The sequence below is a fragment of the Haliotis cracherodii genome, unplaced genomic scaffold (assembly GCF_022045235.1).
Source record: "Haliotis cracherodii isolate W230 unplaced genomic scaffold, xgHalCrac1.p SCAF_15, whole genome shotgun sequence".
Lineage (NCBI taxonomy): Eukaryota > Metazoa > Mollusca > Gastropoda > Lepetellida > Haliotidae > Haliotis > Haliotis cracherodii.
In genome coordinates, this window is record NW_027266270.1 from 7,314,556 (window position 1) to 7,334,353 (window position 19,798).

Here is a 19,798-nt window from a genome sequence, read left to right on the forward strand (position 1 = left end):
GATGATATAGTTCTATGTTAATTTGGTTCCCCACTGAAATATTTGGGATGAAAGTTTAAGGGATATCTCAAACTTTATGTGAAAGATACAGATTACTGACATAAAAAGGGTACATATTTTGATAATGACCCGTAAACATAATCGGGGCGAACCAGGATTCGGGTGTATCGACTATATATGACAAGATAGACACAATTTTTATGGATAACAACTTCTTTAATACTGTAAAAAGCGACGTTTCGGTATAGATCCTTATACCGTTGTCAAGCAAGACTGAATGAGGGACATAGTGCAGAATATATATATCAAGTGGAGGATTAACAGGATTAACAGTAGAGGATTAACAGTATACATGAGTTAATCCTCCACTTGCTATATATATTCTGCACTATGTCCCGCATTCAGTCTTGCTTGACAACGGTATAAGGATCTATACCGAAACGTCGCTTTTTACAGTATTAAAGAAGTTGTTATCCATAAAAATTGTGTCTATCTTGTCATCCGCAAACTTGTAAGTAATGCCTATCAAACAAGAGACTATATATGACCATTTACAGGCCACACACCTGCTACCCAGCCGAGAGCTGCGATTAGGTCCAGAGGCTCTCGCCTCCTGCTACCATCCGTGCTGATTCAAAGACAAAGTGATCAATTGACAGTATTGTATTCACATAATATTATTGTCATTCCTCTTTAGTAAGGGCCCTATTCCGCTGCTAAAACATTAACGCGAAAGATTATGAGCTTTTATGCATTAAACGACGTAAATCATCAAAGTGGCTTCCCTTGTCCCAGGTGGCGTTGAAAACCGGAAGCGTTGCCAGTACAGTAAAATGGCCGCCCCCACGAAAACCTCGGCGACCTTTGGCCAACTTCCTGACCTATCAGGACTATCCGAGGCCGAGCGGGCCCAGGTCATCGCAGTCATGGAGCGAGCACAGGTGGGAGGATCCCCTAGAACACATGTTTTGCCTCTCGGATACAATTCCTATCTCAAATTAGTGTTACGAAATAATTTTGACAGCTCTAAAATTGAAGTTTATCTCACAATCTCGTGACTGACACATCGCTAATTTCAGTTTGATCGCATTGATATTGATTAATATTATATTTCAATGCTGCCATCTTGACGTCGCATATCAGTTAACAACATACTAAAATTTGTTTATGTTTCTGTGGTCATCGGAAATTACTCCATGATTATATTCCTGATATCATGTGGATGGTCTTCATGAATGTTGCATTCTAAAGTTAGTCATCGTGTATTCTTTTCGATCAGTCATAGGAAAATTAACGATTTTGGTACGAACTAGTTGTGTTGAACACTCAGGTGCCTCAATTATCTACCAGCTGTTTATCTAGCCAATAAATGACCTAGAAACAGCATTTGATGTTGGGGCGGTATATCTTTGTTTCGACTTGTCAGCATCCCATTGACTGTGCACTTGTCAATGATAATGCTACTGGTACTCATTGCCACAGTAGACATTCATCCCCACCCCCTCAGACTGTCCTTGGACAAATAAAATGATGTAACCAAAATCATTTCACGTAGGCCAAAAAATATAGAATCTATTCATAACGCTACTTACAAACTTTGCTTGTCTGATTCTTAACATGCTTAACTCATCTATTAATTTATAATGCCTAATTTATTTTGATTGTCAACATTTCCAAGTAAAAGTGAAACTTATGTTTAGTCCAGCATATCAGCATTATCTGGAAATCATAGTATATTAATGCTTAATACTCATCAAAGCAGAAACTATGTATCTTTGACTGTAGCTAAAATGAAATCAACCCACGCTCGCCAGTCAAACTGAAAGGCTGGCTAAATGATTTAGCATCAGAGTAATATCATATGACTACCGGGATGATGTTTTTATATTACCGTATTTGACGTAATAAGGGCCTTGGGCGCTCTCAAAATAAGGAATAGGGGACTCTTGTTAGAATAAAATTTGAAAAATCGTAAATTTCGTTGTTTATGCTGACAGCCTGTAATGTTTATACACGACAGATATATTTTCCAGAATTTAATTGCCCATAATTAAGGGTGCATATAACACACGAGTGCGTATTATACACGAAAAAATAAGTCTTGTGTATATTTATCAATTGGAAGGGGTGCTAATTGGGATTGTTCACTAGCCAATATATTAGCAAATATCGCCATGGGCGCTTATTAGAGCGGGGCGCTTATTGCTTCGAATACGGTATGTCATGTAACTGAAGTATACATGGTAAATTTTATAATAAAATCATTTGATTGATTGCAGGAATTTGAACGGAAAGAAGATGTAAAAAATACCAGGTAAGTTCTGCCATATTTATGTTATTAAATACTGCAGGGTGCGCACAGAGCTTGAAAAGGCCTTGAATTTGTCTTGAAAGGACATTTAGGGAAACAACGCTTCACCTTTAGTCATCTAGCCGGCGCCATTTTAATTTTCCCACGTAATCACCAGATTCCAATCAGCACCAGTGACCCAACAAACTGGGCTTCTGACCAGCGAGGGGCCAACTGGAAAACCTCATTGACAGCGAGGGTTAATCCCCATTGGCTTGAAGTGCCGATGTATAAACAACATATATACTTTGGTTGATTGAGTGCTCATTGTTATCTAACTCTATGAATTATTTAAAGAACCGTGGACATTATGAACACAGTTGTCACGTGTGCTTTCTCAGCTGACAAATGAGACTTGACACCTATGTGAAACAACTGAAACAAACTTACGTGGTCATTTGAGAAACAAACATGGGTCATAATATCCCGAAACGCTATACATGTTTTAAGATATTAGCTTGTTACAAAGATATGTGACATCGAACAAGTTTCTTTGTACCGCTTCAGATGTATGGGATATTGTTCCTATATGTGGTTATTTGCGGATATGTTCCTCGAATAAGTTAACTGCCTGATATTATACATATAACTTTTGTCGGTTGTCATTACAATATTTGCATTTTGTTTTTGTTCATTTGCTCATGCAAGAACACAGGAGGCTTCAAGGTTACACACAACCAAATGTTTTCCCATAGACTTCTATAGTAACGTTATATTTTTTTTTTAAATAACTAAGCATTCAACAGCTATTACCTGTACGTGTGTGCACAGTTTGGCCTTAGAGCAGCAATAAAAAAATAAAAAATGACTAGCTTAGTCAGCTCCTTTTCCGGAAGCTAAACACAACACCCCCAGTTTCGCACCAAATGTCACCTACTTGAAAATAGCTGTGGTCACATTCAGCATAAGTCATCATGTTGAAAAAGACAGGACTAAATATAGAAAAACATGGTCAGTTTTAATAACTGGATGGATGTACATTTGAAAGACATAAAAATCTTACAGAATATCCTCCAATCACAGCCTGCAGATATCTCTCGATCTGTACTGAAGGCTCCCTATGAAAACCGCACTGTCCAAACTGGTACTGATTTGGTGTAGTAGAACCTCAACGGTGACTGATCAAATTGTTTCATTGGCAATCAGTTGTTCAATGTCAATCACTGGATTATCTGGTCCAGACTCAATTATTTAAGACCGCCGTCATGTAGCTTGAATATTGCTGAGTGTGGCATTGAATAACAAACAAACAAGTGTCAAACATTTGTTGGTCCAGAGCTGTGTTCTGACTAACTGTGAAAACACATATTGTATCAAAGATTATCATTATGGCCCTACCATATTCGCTGTAATAAAGGCCCTGGCTGCTTAGAAAATTGATAAATCATAGAAACTGATAAAAAAATTATACCCAAGTTAACTGTGTTGTCAGAGATGTAGAGAAATATATTAACAGTAAACTACGTCTATAATGGATACGCTTATAACAAGCTGACCTATATACCGAATTTATGTTTTAGTCTTGGACATTTGTTGAAAAATGTTGTATATATGCTTATAACAAACTACAGTTGTTATGAACTATAATTAGTGGTCCCTTTGAGTTTGTTATAACCATGATAACCATTATTTACTGTAGTTCAAATGTAGATGAAGCTAAAACCTGTTATTAATAATAGTTACTGGGCAGGTTTATGCCCCTACTTTATGGCTCCCTTTTCTGTAAGATCTGTAATACATGCACGAAAATATGGACTTTAATGTACATTTCCAGGCTTAGGTGAGAATTATAAAGATTACTCTACAGATAGGGCTGGAAGTGGGTCAGGGCTCTTATTACAGAGAATATGTCGTAATTTGTTTATGTCACTTAAATGATGATGATGTTCAATGTTGTTTCAGCGGCCAGCCATCCAGAAAGGCTCATGAAGGTCAGCTGTTGAAGTACACAAATGTGATGAAAGGCTGGCAGCCTCGGTTCTTCGTCCTGGAGCCGGAGTCGGGGATGCTGGAGTACTTCGAGGCAAGTTCTCTCTGGAAGCATGCTCACCCTCATGGCTCAGCCTGCTACATGTCTTGTTTACATGTTGGCGTGTCAGCTGATTAGTGATGGCATAGGATCTGGCTCAAAAGATTAATCACTGGATTGTTTGGTCAAGACAATATTGCTGAGGTCACTGTTAAACTTTCTTTTCTTCTTTCTTTGTTGTTTAATGCCACACTCAGCAATATTCCAGCTATATGAGCGGTCTGTAAATAACCGAGTCTGGACCAGACAATCCTGTGATTGACACAAGCATTGATCCACACAGCTGGAATATGATGACATGCTTCAACCAAGTCAGCAATGTAGTAAAGTTGGTCGTGGTGATGGTGGTGGTGATCGACCACCCGATCCCGTTAGTTGCCTTTTACAACAAGCAGTCACCTTTTACGGCAAGCATGGGTTGCTGAAGACCTATTCCACCCTGGATTTTCATGGGTCTAACCAAACATACTATAAAGTGGGTACACTATTAAACATGTGAAATATATTTGTGCTTCACTGACATAACAAGGAAATCTTTGGGCTTTTTCTCCTTGTGAATTTAAGTGCATTTTCATCACCATTTTGATGAGAGCAAATTCTAGTGAAATACTTCTGGTGTACAAGCATTGTGAAATACAAGAAATATAGTTTCAGCTTTGTTGATAGAAATATTTTGACAAACATTTTGTTGAAATTACACTGAATTACATCTTCCTGAAATCTAATAAAGTTTTTCCTTTAATTCTTTTTTTGTAGAAAGAGGAGCAGAAAAAACAAAGACCAAGGGGATCGGTTCATCTCGCAGTATGTTTCCATGGTTACACGCTGATTATCATAATGATAATTGTACATATATCAGGGCTTGGATTTGAAACATGTTTATTCATTACTTGGGTGATATGTGTCCGAAAAACTGAACATTCATGTTCTTCTTGCAATTTCATGATCAATGCACAGCCCCAATTATGTATCTATGTTAGTCAGCACCGTAGGTCCATGATCACCCCAGTGTTAAGAGCTATAGGTTCAGGGGGTACCTAGATTCAAGTGCTATGGTAACAAACCACAAGAGCCTCCTACATTTTAAAATCTGATGTTTCTAGGTTTGTCAACACCATACCCATGCTTGTGGGTTTCACCAAAGGTGTAAACGTCCAAAACTGCGTCACTTTGGGCTTTCCTCCCACAAACTGACATGCCATGATATGACTGAAATACTGTTCAAAGTGGTATTAAATAGAGAATCTCACCCAAGTGTCTTTTGATATCAAATATATCAACACAAGTTGATATATTTGATATCAAAAGACACAAGGGTGAAATTTTATTTATCATCCAACATCATTCTTCCAACTCAGTTTGAAGACAGTAATAAGGAGTGTCTTAAGTGTAAAAAGTACTGCTAACAGCTTCAGTAGCAGAGCCATTAGTGACATCATGGTAACCAATGATAAACTACACTCACAGATTCACTGTGAGATTTATTCTGTAGAATTTTATTTGAGTTTTAAAAGCAAAATGATGTTTTTTGATTGTAAGTAAATATTTTCAGATGTGTTTTTGAAAATGATATGGTAGATACCCACCTGACGTTGAGAAAGTCTATCCGTTGACAAGGAGTGGTATGGGGTTATCATGGAGACTGTTATACAACACTGCCACAAGATGTCAGTGTGTAATGTTGTGTGGCACATGTTCCAGGCTGCTGTCATATCCCCATCAGATGAAGATGGACAGACGTTTACAGTCAATGCTGCTAATGGGGAAATATTCCGACTTAGAGGTAGGACACGAAGGAGCTTGTGATGATGTGGTGATGGTGGCGGCGTTGATGATGATGATTTGGTGGTGATGGTGGTGGTGTTGATGATGATGAAGTGGTGATGATGTGATGGTGGTGGTGATGATGTAATGGTGGCAACGATGATGTGATGGTGGTGGTGATGATGTTATGGTGGTGATGATGTGATGATGTGATGGTGGTGGTGATGATGTTATGATGGTGATGATGTGATGGTGGTGGTGATGATGTGATGGTGGTGGTGATGATGTTATGGTGGTGATGATGTGATGGTGGTGATGGTGGTGGTGATGATGTAATGGTGGCAACGATGATGTGATGGTGGTGGTGATGATGTTATGGTGGTGATGATGTGATGATGTGATGGTGGTGGTGATGATGTTATGATGGTGGTGATGTGATGGTGGTGGTGATGATGTGATGGTGGTGGTGATGATGTTATGGTGGTGATGATGTGATGATGTGATGGTGGTGATGATGATGTGATGGTGGTGGTGATGATTTGATGGTGGTCGTGATGATGTGATGGTGGTGATAATGTAATGGTGGTGATGGTGGTGATGATGTAATGGTGGTGGTGATGATGTGATGGTGGTGGTGATGATGTGATGGTGGTGGTGATGATGTGCTGGTGGTGATGATGTTATGGTGGTGGTGATGATGTTTTGGTGGTGGTGGTGATGTGATGGCGGTGATGTGATGATGGTGGTCGTGGTGATGAAGATGTGGTGGTGATGATGGTGTGATGTTATGATGGTGGTGGTGATGTGATGGTGGTGTTGATGATGTTGTGGTGGTGGTGATGTGATGGCGGTGATGATGTGATGATGGTGGTGATGATGTAATGGTGGTGGTGATGATGTAATGGTGGTGGTGATGATGTAATGGTGACGGTGATGATGTGATGATGGTGGTGATGATGTGATGATGGTGGTGATGATGTAATGGTGGTAATGATGATGGTGGTGATGCTGTGATGGTGGTGGTTGTGGTGAAGATAATGGTGGGATGTGATGTGGTGATGATGATGGTTGTGGTGATGATGATGGTGTGATGTGATGGTGGTGGTTGTGGTGATGATGAAGGTGATGATGATGTGATGTTGGTGGTGATGATGTGATGTGGTGGTGAAGGGGGTGGTGATAATGTGATGTAGTGATGGTGGTGGTGATGATGATGATGTGATGTTGGTGGTGATGGCTGTGTTAGGTGTCATCGATTCAGTCCTGTGTCCAGCAATTCTATGTTACGTGAGATCCCTGGTCCTTTGTTTGCAGCCCTGGACCCCAGGGGGAGACAACACTGGGTGGACCGACTGCGGGTAACTGCTGAATACCATACAGCCACCATAGCACAGGTATGCCACAGTCACACCAGACAGTCACACCAGACAGTCACATCAGACAGTCACACCAGACAGTCACACCAGACAGATACACAACACAGTTACGCCACACAGTCACACCAGACAGTCAGACAGTCACACCAGACAGTCACACAGACAGTCACACAGACAGTCACACCAGACAGTTACAAAGACTGTCACACCAGACAGTCACACAAGACAGTCACACCAGAGAGTTACACAGTCACACCAGACAGTCACACCAGACAGTCACACCAGAGAGTCACACCAGACAGTCACACCAGACAGATACACAACACAGTTACACAACACAGTTACACCACACAGTCACACCAGACAATCACACCAGACAGTCACACAGTCACACCAGACAGTCACACAGACAGTCACACCAGACAATTACACAGACTGTCACACCAGACAGTCACACCAGACAGTTACACAGACAGTCACACAGACAGTCACACCAGACAGTCACACAGTCACACCAGACAGATACACAACACAGTTACACAACACAGTTACACCACACAGTCACACCAGACAGTCACACAGTCACACCAGACAGTCACACAGACAGTTACACAGACAGTCACACCAGACAGTTACACAGACTGTAACACCAGACAGTCACACCAGACAGTTACACAGACAGTCACACAGACAGTCACACCAGACAGTCACACCAGACAATTACACAGACTGTCACACCAGACAGTCACACCAGACAGTCACACCACACAGTCACACCAGACAGTCACACACACTGTCACACCAGACAGTCACACCAGAGAGTCACACCAGAGTCACACCAGACAGTCACACCAGACAGATACACAACACAGTTACACAACACAGTTACACCACACAGTCACACCAGACAGTCACACCAGACAGTCACACAGTCACACCAGACAGTCACACAGACAGTCACACAGACAGTCACACCAGACAGTTACAAAGACTGTCACACCAGACAGTCACACAAGACAGTCACACCAGACAGTTACACAGACTGTCACACCAGACAGTCACACCAGACAGTTACACAGACAGTCACACCAGACAGTTACATAGACCGTCACACCAGACAGTCACACCAGACAGTCACACCAGACTGTCACACAGACAGTCACACCTGACAGTCACACCAGACTGTCACAGTCACATTAGACAGATAATACCAGTCTTGGAGGTGGTCTGGCTGGCTTGTAATCGTCTGGCAGTTGAGATTGACCCCAATATTTCCAATATGGCAGCCAAAGCAGCCAGTACTTATGGTCAACTGTTTTTTGTTCAAAATGTAAAGACATTTGGCATGTGTCATTAGTTGTAGGACTCAACCCATGTGTTCTGTTTTTCGAATAGATTAAATTTGTCCTTGATTTGACCTTTATGATTTGACCATGATTTTCCAGGAATGAGAATCTGCAAATGTCCGCGATTTTTAGTGACCACAAATTTGTTAAAATCTCCACCACGAACACCTCCAAGTTATAGACCACGCTCAATTACAAAGATGTTTCAGCTGAAATGGAAAATATCCATTCTCATCCCAGAATTTCTCAAAACGAATATTTGGCTCTAAACACTTGTTTTTCTCTTAATATAGTTTTTGGTCCTCAATGTAACTGCAGACAATGTTCAAATATCAGTGCTGCAGAAACTTGGTAAAGTGACTTTCTTTGTTGACTTTTTAGACTTGTTAACTATATCCCCAGGTGAGCTACAGCTTGTGGACTCATGAAAATACATGAAAAAAATGAACATTTTCTGGTGGCATCTACACTGTCTTTTGCTGTTTCCTGATGTTTATACTGTTGTCCTCGTGTCCTTGTGAACTGCTTCGCACACAGCACATGTCACAGGGATGACTGCTCGGTCGACTGACTCGGTCACTGTGTGGTCAGTCCCCAGCTGTGTGGAATTCCTCACCGGCTAGATTGTCAGGATAGGCTATTAATGTCGCACTGGCTTTGTTTGTGAATTTGTAATTCGTGATGAACTCTTTGAAAATATGACAGAAGTTGCTTTGAATGTTAAGGTCATGTTACATTACCATGGTTACCATGGTTACCATGGTTACAGAGGGATGAATCAAGTTCATACCACTCTTGACCCGTGAAGATCGGGTAAGAATAGGTCTTCAGCAACCCATGCTTGTCTTAAAAGGCAACTATGCTTGTCATAAGAATTGGGTAACGGGATCGGGTGGTCAGGCTCACTGACTTGGTTGATGCATGTCATCGTATCCTAATTGTGTGGATCAATGCTCATGATATTAATCGTGCTATTATCTGGTCCAGACTTGATTATTTACAGACTGCCGTCATATAGCTGGAGTATTGCTTAGTTTGGCGCTAAACAACAAACAAACATATCGCTCTGCATGGACATCCATCTGTCCAGGATATATTGAAGCATGCGTTGGATTTTGAGCCAATCAGATTTTAGCTTTCTTATGTGATTTGGCTTCATATACTTTCAACCTTGATTTATTAATTTCGATCTTATTAAAAGAAAACGACACAGAACACATATACTGCCTTGAGTGAGTACATGAATATTGTTTTGCACCGCTTTTAGCAATATTCCAGCAATATCGGGGAATTGCATTTACCCATGTTGGGAATGTTCGCCTGACGAGCGAACGCTTTAAACACCAGGTTATCCCACAGCCCCAATTTGCATGTAGATGCCATGGCGCAGGTGTAGAAATTATCCACAACAATATTAGAGCATGACCTTGAAATTGACATGTATTTGGCCAAGGTAAAAATTGTTAATGCACTCTTAAATGAAATGTGTTTTCTAAACTGAAAGTTTTTTCATTTTCTGAATGTTCAGTATTTTCATTAGTTCATCAGGTTCAATGTAAACACCATCAGGGGTCGATTTAACTGCTGGCCCATTGGCCCATGGCCAGTTAAACTTTCAAAGGGCTTGAGAGAAACGTAAAGTAGATAGCCCGTCTGGCGAGTCAAAATTTCATCCCTTCTCCGTGTATGCTTAATTTGTGTACTTGGATCATCTTGGTAGAATGACAACCGGCCGCCATTTTGTAATATTGTGTACAATAACATTTCAGTTGCTCACAAATCACCTCAAAATGAAGTGAATCGAAACCAAGATTTAATCACAAAGTGCAGGAAAATACGTTTTAGGGGTGAGGAGTTCTCAAATTTTCAGATCCCCACCAGATGGCTACGCTACCTCAGGTTCGGCCATTTCTTGGCCTCCACCATTTAGTTGTAGGGCGGTTAGTTAGGCGAAGGGCCAGTAACTCTTAAAAAGAGCAAGCCCTGCTTTCTACATACAAATTTGTTGTTAAATCTACCCCTGACCATGTGTTGAAAAAGGTTATTTTACACTTGTGATAGATATTGCAATTTGCATTTTTTAGTTTCTTAAACATGTTAAAATAGTTGTGACAGTTGCACACCTCGATGATGCAATGTAAAAGCCTTATTGAACATGCTGCGACTGTGTTCAATTTCAGAAAAAGAAAAAAATTCCTGGTCTCCAGGTTTGTATAGAAATGGGCTGGATGATTGTTTCAGAATTATGTTTATTAGCATTTTGTAAATTTTCATATATTTATTATTAATTTCATGTTACTATGGTTAGTGGCGGTTAAAGTTTCATTTTGTTAAAATGTAAAATTATATTGATTTAAGTTTTGACATGGATTTTATCAGTTTGTTGCAATTAGATATGTTGTTAGACAATATCAATCAATTCATTGCCTGCCCATGTTCGAATGAGCTGTATTTTTGTGGTCTATAGACTTCAATGTTGTGTCTTCCTGATTTGTTTTTATTTTGAGCGCACTTCTCAGCTTTGTGTTGCATTCTCCCTTCTGTCCCTCCTCAACTCATGATTTTGTTGGTGCTTTTTTGAGAGTCAGGGATTTTTACTATCTCTTATATTAAGCTATTTGTTCTTATTTGATACATTCCTGCGTGAAGGTCTGGGCCCACTTGCCCAAAGCGATCTTAGCGCTAAGATGATCATAACTCCCATACTTTAACATGGGCTTACGATAGTCTTTGCTCTAAGATAACTTTGTGCCATTTGGTCCTGAACACATTACATCTCCATACAAGCCGTGTCAAATGAACACTGAGGTGACTGACCGCCCAAATCTTAAGTGCTGACCACACAAATCTAAATGGTGACCGCACAAATCTTAATGGTGACCGCACAAATCTTAATGCTGACCGCACAAATCTAAATGGTGACCGCACAAATCTAAATGGTGACCGCCCAAATCTAAATGGTGACCGCCCAAATCTAAATGGTGACCGCCCAAGTCTAGATGAAGGATGTGTGGGCTCTTGAGAAAATTAGATGTAAGCGTGGATTCATTTCTTTACCATCTCCATGAAGAAATTTCTATCCTTATATTAGAAACCGCCACAGCGTACAAATATACCATTTATTGTTTGTCCTTTTGGTTAGAAACGCTGCATTCAGAAAAAATAAATATCCTTACTAATATAAATTCACAGCTTTTTTTTTCACCTTTCGAATTCACCTATTATGTTTGTTTTCGAGATACAGAAATCAGTTGTGCTCATCTAAATGCTTTGCTCATTGGAACCTGGAATTTAGAAAGCCAAATGCTGATTGGCTGATTTGAGAGTTCACCTGATGCGACCTGCTAAGGAGGTGTCCTTGATCTTCACACAGAAAGCCATTCTATTGGACTAAAAGATCTGATTTTAATGAGATTGACACAGTCCAGTCTGCTGATTGGTATTAATGGTGTTCAAGTAGTGGTGATAGCAAATTGATGTTCCTTGTTTTGCTAAGTGTAAAGAGATCCTGACTGAATAATGGTGCTGCTTTCAGTACAAGTTTCGGGTAAGCCCTGATTGAGTGTTTCAGCATGATAACCTGGCATACGATAACCCAGAACTGATAACCCAGAACTGATAACCCTGTGACTAATCGTACACAGTTCCCTGTCACAGCTTGTTGGGTGCTGGATCAGGGCAGCCTTCAAACTTCACGCTTGTCCACTGGCCCGAGACTACTAAATTGTGCTGAGGACAAGTTAAAATCCAATGATCCTCTTTGACTCGTAGTTATTGAGGGCCATAATTCTGAACCAGTTCTCAGTGCTTCAATTTTGCTACGAATTGGATCTGAATAAGACTGACAGAATATGTAAACGTGAACATTTTTGTCTCGTTCAATTTTGCTACAAATTGAATCTGAGTAATACTGACAGAATATGTAAACATGAACATTTTTGTCTCGTTCAAGAAGGACTAGCTACAGACTCGGAGGACTAGTGAAATAAGGTGTCCACTAGTTCTCTGGACTAGTAATTTAAAAGACCTGAATTTCTAAGGCTGCTGGGGGGCTTCCATCAGTGTTTTAGCCATGTTGGTGAGGTGGTGGCATGCGATCTGGCATAAAACCCTTTGTTCAAATATTTGGACATCAAACTTGTATGACACCTGAGAAATATTTTGTAATTTTCACATTCTGTGCACTTGCAGTGTCATTTCCATGTAGAGTTCCCTTGACCAAAAGTCAGGTGAGCTAATGTCATTGTATGCTTGTCCTCCATTTTCTGCGTGGGCATTTGCAGACACCTTACGACACTGGTGTAATGGGTGCCGTATTTCTCAGTGCAGAGTTGTGTCCCTTAGGTGTGCCAGAAAACCATGATCATGAGTTTGAATCCGAGATCCGTCACGATGATGTTTCTAGGTTTGTCAGTACCACTACCCAGCTCGTAAAGTAATAAACGTCTGAGACTTGCATCAACCGCTTCCGTGGTCTAGTGGTAGAGCGTCCGCCCGGAGAGCGGAAGGTCCGGGGTTCGATCCCCAGCTGCGTCATACCAAGAGACGTTAAAAGATGGTACTTGTTGTTACCCTTTCTGGCGCTTGGCATTAAGGGCTAAAACAAGGACTGATCGGCTCGGAGTCAGTATACTGTGTCTGAGTGGGATATTCATGTTAAACTGTGGTATCTCCTTGAGCTAGCACTATAAATCGGCATCAGTCCGGACTAGTACAAGCAGCCACACAAACACACACACGTGCATGCACGTTGCTATATAAGTGCAATAATCTTGGACGTGACGTTAAACTCCATTTCACCTCACCTCACCTGAGACCTGCATGTCATTGGGCTTTCCCCTTCCACTAGCTTGGAAGCCACAGAGAGCAGTCACTGTCGAGTCACTTCCTCCCTTGCCTTGCTTTGGTCCCTGGTGTATGAATCCCCAGCCTGCTTCCATCACACAGACCTGCTGAGCTTGTATGCTGGGGGAAGGATTATGATTACCTTAAGTGTAACAATAAACAGAATTTGCAGGTTTATTAATTTGCAAATAACAATGGTTGATTCACCAATTGCAATCAATTTCAGCAGAAAGAACTCATGTTCTTATATTCAGTGAAAACCTGTTAATCTGGATTGGTCCCTGGTGAAATTGTCCAGATTAACAGGTTTGTGGATTAACAAGTCATGGGTCTGGCCTGAAATAACTTTAGTTACATACAGATGTTGCAAGCACTTATTGTCCAGAGATGTATTCTAGAACAGAAATATTCATTTGATGGATCACCAGTTCAGGTGTAGATGCCATGGCGCTAAGAAACAACAGGGGTTTTAAAATACCCATGACAGTATAATGACATAACCTAAATTATTTACATTCCGATCTGGTCCTTTAAGTTCGTTTTAAGAGACAGAAATCATATATACTAGTTTGAATACTTCACTCGTATCTTCACTCGCTCTTAAGTTGATTGATTGATTGATTGACAAATTCAAAAGTTCACCTGTAATGGAAGTATTGTAAGAGACATACCGTATATCACTTAAAAGATTTGATTTTAATGAGATTGGATTAACTGGGTCCAGACCATCATGCTTTCACTGTATGAGATATAGACTTAGTTATGAGTGAAAACTGCTGGTAATTATAACAATTAATTCATAAGTGAAACATGGTTATCTTTTGTTATATTCCTTAAGGCGTAAAATATCAGTTATCACTGTGCACACAATAAAACACTTGTCAACACATTCCAGTTAGTACTGGGTCCCTTGAAATTATTATTTCCATACTACGATAAAAAAGAGGGAGCTCAATACCAATATTTCTCTCGTACTAAATACTCTGCAAGTTGCTGTGCAGAGTTGTGTCCCTTATATGTGCAAAAATCCTATGATTGTGGGTTCGAATCCCATATTCACCCTGACAGCATTTCTAGGTTTGTCAGCACCCGTGCTCCTTGGTTCACAGAGTGATAAACATCTAAAACCTGCATCAATCGCAATCAAATATGGCTGACTCATGAACATGACATTCCATGATATAACTGAAATACTGTTCAATGGAGCGTTAAGCAAAACTCTCTTATTTCTGCGTGATTCAACTGATGATAAATTACAAATTTCAAAAAGGTCATTGTATGTATCAGTGCTATTGGACTGGCAGCTTTCTTGCAACAAGCTTGCATCCCTGTATAAACCCCAAAGTTATATTTATCATTTTCAGTGATTTGAGAGGTCAACATGATAAGCAATAAAAGTTATGATGCATATTTCAGAATTTTTATTGTAGTCAATGATATATAAAATATTCGGTATTCATTTTGCATGCTTTAGCCATTTATTTTGATAACCAATATTGTACTAAGATAGATTATTTTTTTACACTGTTTTTTATAAAGGTCAGTAATATGAGACATCCCTTTTTACCCTCAACCAAGACCCATGTATTCCCACAAAGCATTATGGAATTATGGCTGTCGTTGGCCAATGTTAAAAATGTGGGAGTTACGACAATCTTGGCGCTGAGATCGCTGTGTGGGACAGGGCTCATTACCCCCTTCCACAAAGCAACCTTAGCGCTAAGATGGTCATAACTCCCTTACTTTAACATAGACTTACGACAGTTGTAGCGCTAAGATGGTCATAACCCCCATACTTTAACATAGACTTGCGACAGTCGTAGCGTTCCGATCACTTTATGGAATGGGGCCCATTTCCACAAAGCAGTCGTAGGCCAATGTTTAAAGTATGGGAGTTACAACCATCTTAGTGCTAAGATGGCTTTGTGGAACTCATTTCCCATGAAGCTGTTCACAGGGTTCAGGGCAAGTTTACTGTTGTTATTCCAGCAGGCGCCACCTGTGTCTCGACACGACTCTGGTGGCATGCCAATTGTGACGCCCCCGGCCAAAGACAATCTCCTGGTGAGACGACTCGACAACTCCCTCAATAAGAAGTCACCCGTAGAGGCGGAGGACAACCAGCCCACTTCAATGACTGTCAGGTGGGTACTGCTTGATGATGATGATGATGATGATAATAATAATAGTGATGATGATGATAATAATAATGATGATGATGATGATGATGATGATGATAATAGTGATGATGATAATAATAATGATAATAGTGATGATGATGATGATGATAATAGTGATGATGATGATAATAGTGATGATGATGATAATAATGGCACTATTAATGCCCCTTATAATAATAATAATAATAATAATAATAATAATAATAATAATAATAATAATATCATGATATTCTCGGCTCCTTAGGGAGTATGTAATCAAGTGTTCTAAGCACATGACTATCTGGTTGAGGGCCCATTTGCTGTTGTGTAAACAAATGTTGGTTTCGAACAAATTGACTTGAGGACATGAAGGAGACACCACATGTTTCCTCAGGACTGAATCCTCAGGGAGCTGTCACCCATCCACCTATTCTCCACTGCTGGCATTGCTTAACTTGTCATGGGGACATTTGATGCCGCTAACTGGCACTATATTTAAACAGGTAGACATGGCTGGTAGTGTATCACGGTACCCTGATGACGTGGGAATAGGGATGTTGCTCATGACATCAATCACTGGTTTGTCTGGCTTAGACTTAATTATTTACAGGTTGCTTTAACATGGCTGGAATATTGCTGAGTGCGGCCAAAAACAGCAACAAGGAAGTGATGTCATATGCTCCCATTACTACAAAACTGCCTTGTTAGAATTTGCAGAATTGTCCGAAGTTCATTTGTCAAATACATGTATTAAGGAAATGTTTGAAGACTGAGCACAATCGGCAACAATGGTTCTGATGGGGTTTCATTGTTTACCTTTATGAATTGCCCATCTTTGGGTTTGACATTTTCTTATGTTGAAATTAACATATTTTCAAAGTACTTGTGATGCATCTTCCCGAGGCAAGAGAGTTAACTGACTTTAAAAGTCCAGTTTCGACCCTTGCCGAAATAGGCTGTAATTCCTGGGCTCAAGACGATCTGATCGATCTTCAAGATCTATGTTGTGATAAAACTGGTCTTACATCGTGAAGTGCATCAAATCACGCGAGCACCTTGATTAAAAAAATGAAAAGATTTGGAAAATATCGGTTGAAAACGAGTTGGCGGTGCACATGCTTTGCAAATCCTGCAACTGACCAAAATCTGCAAGACAGTTTACGAACTGGATTTTGATTTTGGTGCATGATTGTGATTGGACTATGCATAGACCATAATGTAACTCCATAATACCAGCCTAGTTCGGCAAGGGTGGTAACTGGACTTTTATATTCCGTTAACTCCCTTGCTTCGGGAAGATGGTTGTGATGTGAATAGTGCATTTTATTCTCTGATTGTCAGATCCCAACACAAGGTAGTGCAGCCTGGTAAGCAGGACTCGTTCAAGGACGTGAGGGAATACATATCGGAGGCTGATGATTACAGTAGGCACCTAGCCAACAAAATAAGTGTGAGTTCAGTACCACTGCTGTCATAGCCACATGTGACTCACTGAACAGGTGGCCACGTCATCTAATGAGCTGCAATTCAGAGCTCAGAATTGCAACATGTGTATAGTCTTGAAGGTAACTTAAGGTACCGGGAATCACGCACGTTGAGACGTCCAACGCTAACACTAACACCGTATTCATGCGTGCGTGCACCCTTTCGAGTTTAGTTGATTGGTTCAACACTGTCATATGGCCCTGTGATACAGGGGTAGCATTATGCAGATGGCTGTTTCAATGAATGCTCGTTCCACCCATGATGAACAGGTCTGGTTGTTGATGAAATATAGTGATAGCTAAATAGACGGATTTTTTATTCATGCACTGATTGTCTTTAAATGTAATATCCAGTTATGTATGACTGTTTAATAATCTCCTACCAACTTTGACTGGAGTAGGTCCAATAGTTTTTCAGATATTGTAGTAAACGTCGGTACCTTAAATTACCTTCCAGACTATATGTGCCTATGATCATGGGTTTGTAACCACCATTCACCCTGCTGTGCAGAGTTGCGTCCCTTAGACATGCCAGCAACCTGTAATTGTTGCCCGGTATCCTAGAACCATGTTTCAAGGTTTGTCAGCACTATACCCATGCTTGTTGGTAAACACCTAAGACCTGCATCACTTTGGGCTTTCCTCCCACATCAAGCTGTGAGATAACTGAAATAATATTTGAAGCAGTGTTAAACTAAACTCTATGTGCTGTGTTAAATGTTTGACATGTTGATATCCACGTGATTGAATGCAAAATAATTGTAAATTTTCTTAGCATATAATGTTAAAACATTCAAGATGCAACACTTCCCAGAGTACGGAGGGGCGGTTGGGTAGCCTAGTAGTTAGGCGTTCACTTTTCACACCAAAGACCTGGGTTCGATTCCCAACATGGGTACAATGTGTGAAGCCCATTTCTGGTGTCCCTCGTCGTGATATTGCTGGAATATTGCCAAAAGTGGCGTAAAACCATACTCACTCACTCACAGAGTATGGAACAAATAAGAAAAAATTCAAGTCTGGCAGGAAATTTGGCAACTGTTGTTTAATATTCTTTATGAATGATGATGATGATGATGATGATGATGGTGGTGGTGGTGGTAGTGATGATGATGATGATGATGATGATATTGATGATGATGATGATGATGATGATGATGATGATGATGATGATGATTGTGATGATGATGATACTGATGATGATTGTGATTTGCAGAGTTTACCATACACATCAGGGTTTCTGACCGGCATAGATAAGGTAAGATATATCACTGTGCCTGACATTTAGTTGATGAAATTATGCGTCTTATGTATCAAAGGATGAGGAATGAAAGGGGCGTTTTTGACCCACAGAACCTACGCAAGTTCTGAAATAGACAAACCTTTAGACAATGTAGTGAAAGTTATCACATATGCTTATACAAGTGAGAATTAGACTTGTTGATTTCAAAATTTGCATGTTTTTTACCATGATTAATGTATAGGTAAGACTAACATTTGTCAAAAAGGCTGGTTTTAGGGGTTTAGCATTTTCCAAAAATTTGAACACAAGCAAGTCTTTGACCCAAGTTGATTTATCATGAAATGTAGATAAAGACGGAACAAAAATATAACAAAAAGTCATTTTCGCTCACAGACGTGCTCATACTTTGATTTCCACTTAAAGTTAAAAATCTTACTTTTTTGCATAATAGCTATACTCATGACAGAACTAAAAAACTTGCAAGTGTAAGAGAGACAAAAGACTTGTTTTCAACAATTTTACGATAACTTTTATACCAATATGTTCCTGTTAAGTTTACAAAATTTCCTGTAACTTTATATTTTCATATTTCCATTGGGCCCCAAATGCCTAAAGGGGCCACGGGTGGCCCAGTCGTCTAAGGTGCCGCGATTCGCTGTGCAGAGTTGCGTCCCTTGGGCAGGCCAGAAACCTATGATTGTGGGCTCAAATCCCGGTTCGCCCCAATTATGTTTCTAGGTTTATCAGCTCCATACCCGTGCTCGTGGGTTTCACCGAAGTGGTAAACGTCAGACCTGCACCACTTCGAGCTTTCGTCCCACATTAAGCTGACACTCCGTGATATAACTGGAATACTGTTAAAAGAAGCGATAACCAAACTCACTTACTCACTCTAGACATTGCCTTGCTTTGTTTTTGTTACATTTTATAAGATAGCTAAAGGAGGACTGTTTGACACTCTTTTCATGATGCAGGGGTAGATTTAACAACAAATTTGTATGAGCCATGTGCTCCTTTTAAAAGTTACTGGCCCTCTCCAAACTAACTGCCCTGCAGCTAAATGGTGGAGGCTGCGGAGTGGCTGAACCTGAGGTCACGCAGCCACCAAGCAGGGCTACAATTCTTTTTTAACTCCTCACCCATAAAATGTTTTTTTCCTGCACTTTGAGATTAAATCTTGGCTACCATTTACCTCACTGCGT

The 19,798-nt window shown here is 40.3% G+C and overlaps 1 protein-coding gene across 1 annotated transcript in view; it reads left to right on the plus strand.

Annotated features, from left to right (window-relative positions):
• The first annotated feature begins 833 nt into the window (after positions 1–833).
• Positions 834–19,798, plus strand: part of LOC139461768 (oxysterol-binding protein-related protein 11-like) — a 41,221-nt gene continuing 22,256 nt past the window's right edge. The window contains exons 1-10 of the mRNA XM_071243227.1: positions 834–941; positions 2,280–2,314; positions 4,253–4,373; positions 5,136–5,183; positions 6,081–6,162; positions 7,458–7,537; positions 11,046–11,072; positions 15,700–15,854; positions 17,211–17,319; positions 18,570–18,611. Of these exons, the coding sequence (XP_071099328.1) occupies positions 834–941; positions 2,280–2,314; positions 4,253–4,373; positions 5,136–5,183; positions 6,081–6,162; positions 7,458–7,537; positions 11,046–11,072; positions 15,700–15,854; positions 17,211–17,319; positions 18,570–18,611 (807 nt within the window). The remainder of the gene's footprint in view (positions 942–2,279; positions 2,315–4,252; positions 4,374–5,135; positions 5,184–6,080; positions 6,163–7,457; positions 7,538–11,045; positions 11,073–15,699; positions 15,855–17,210; positions 17,320–18,569; positions 18,612–19,798) is intronic.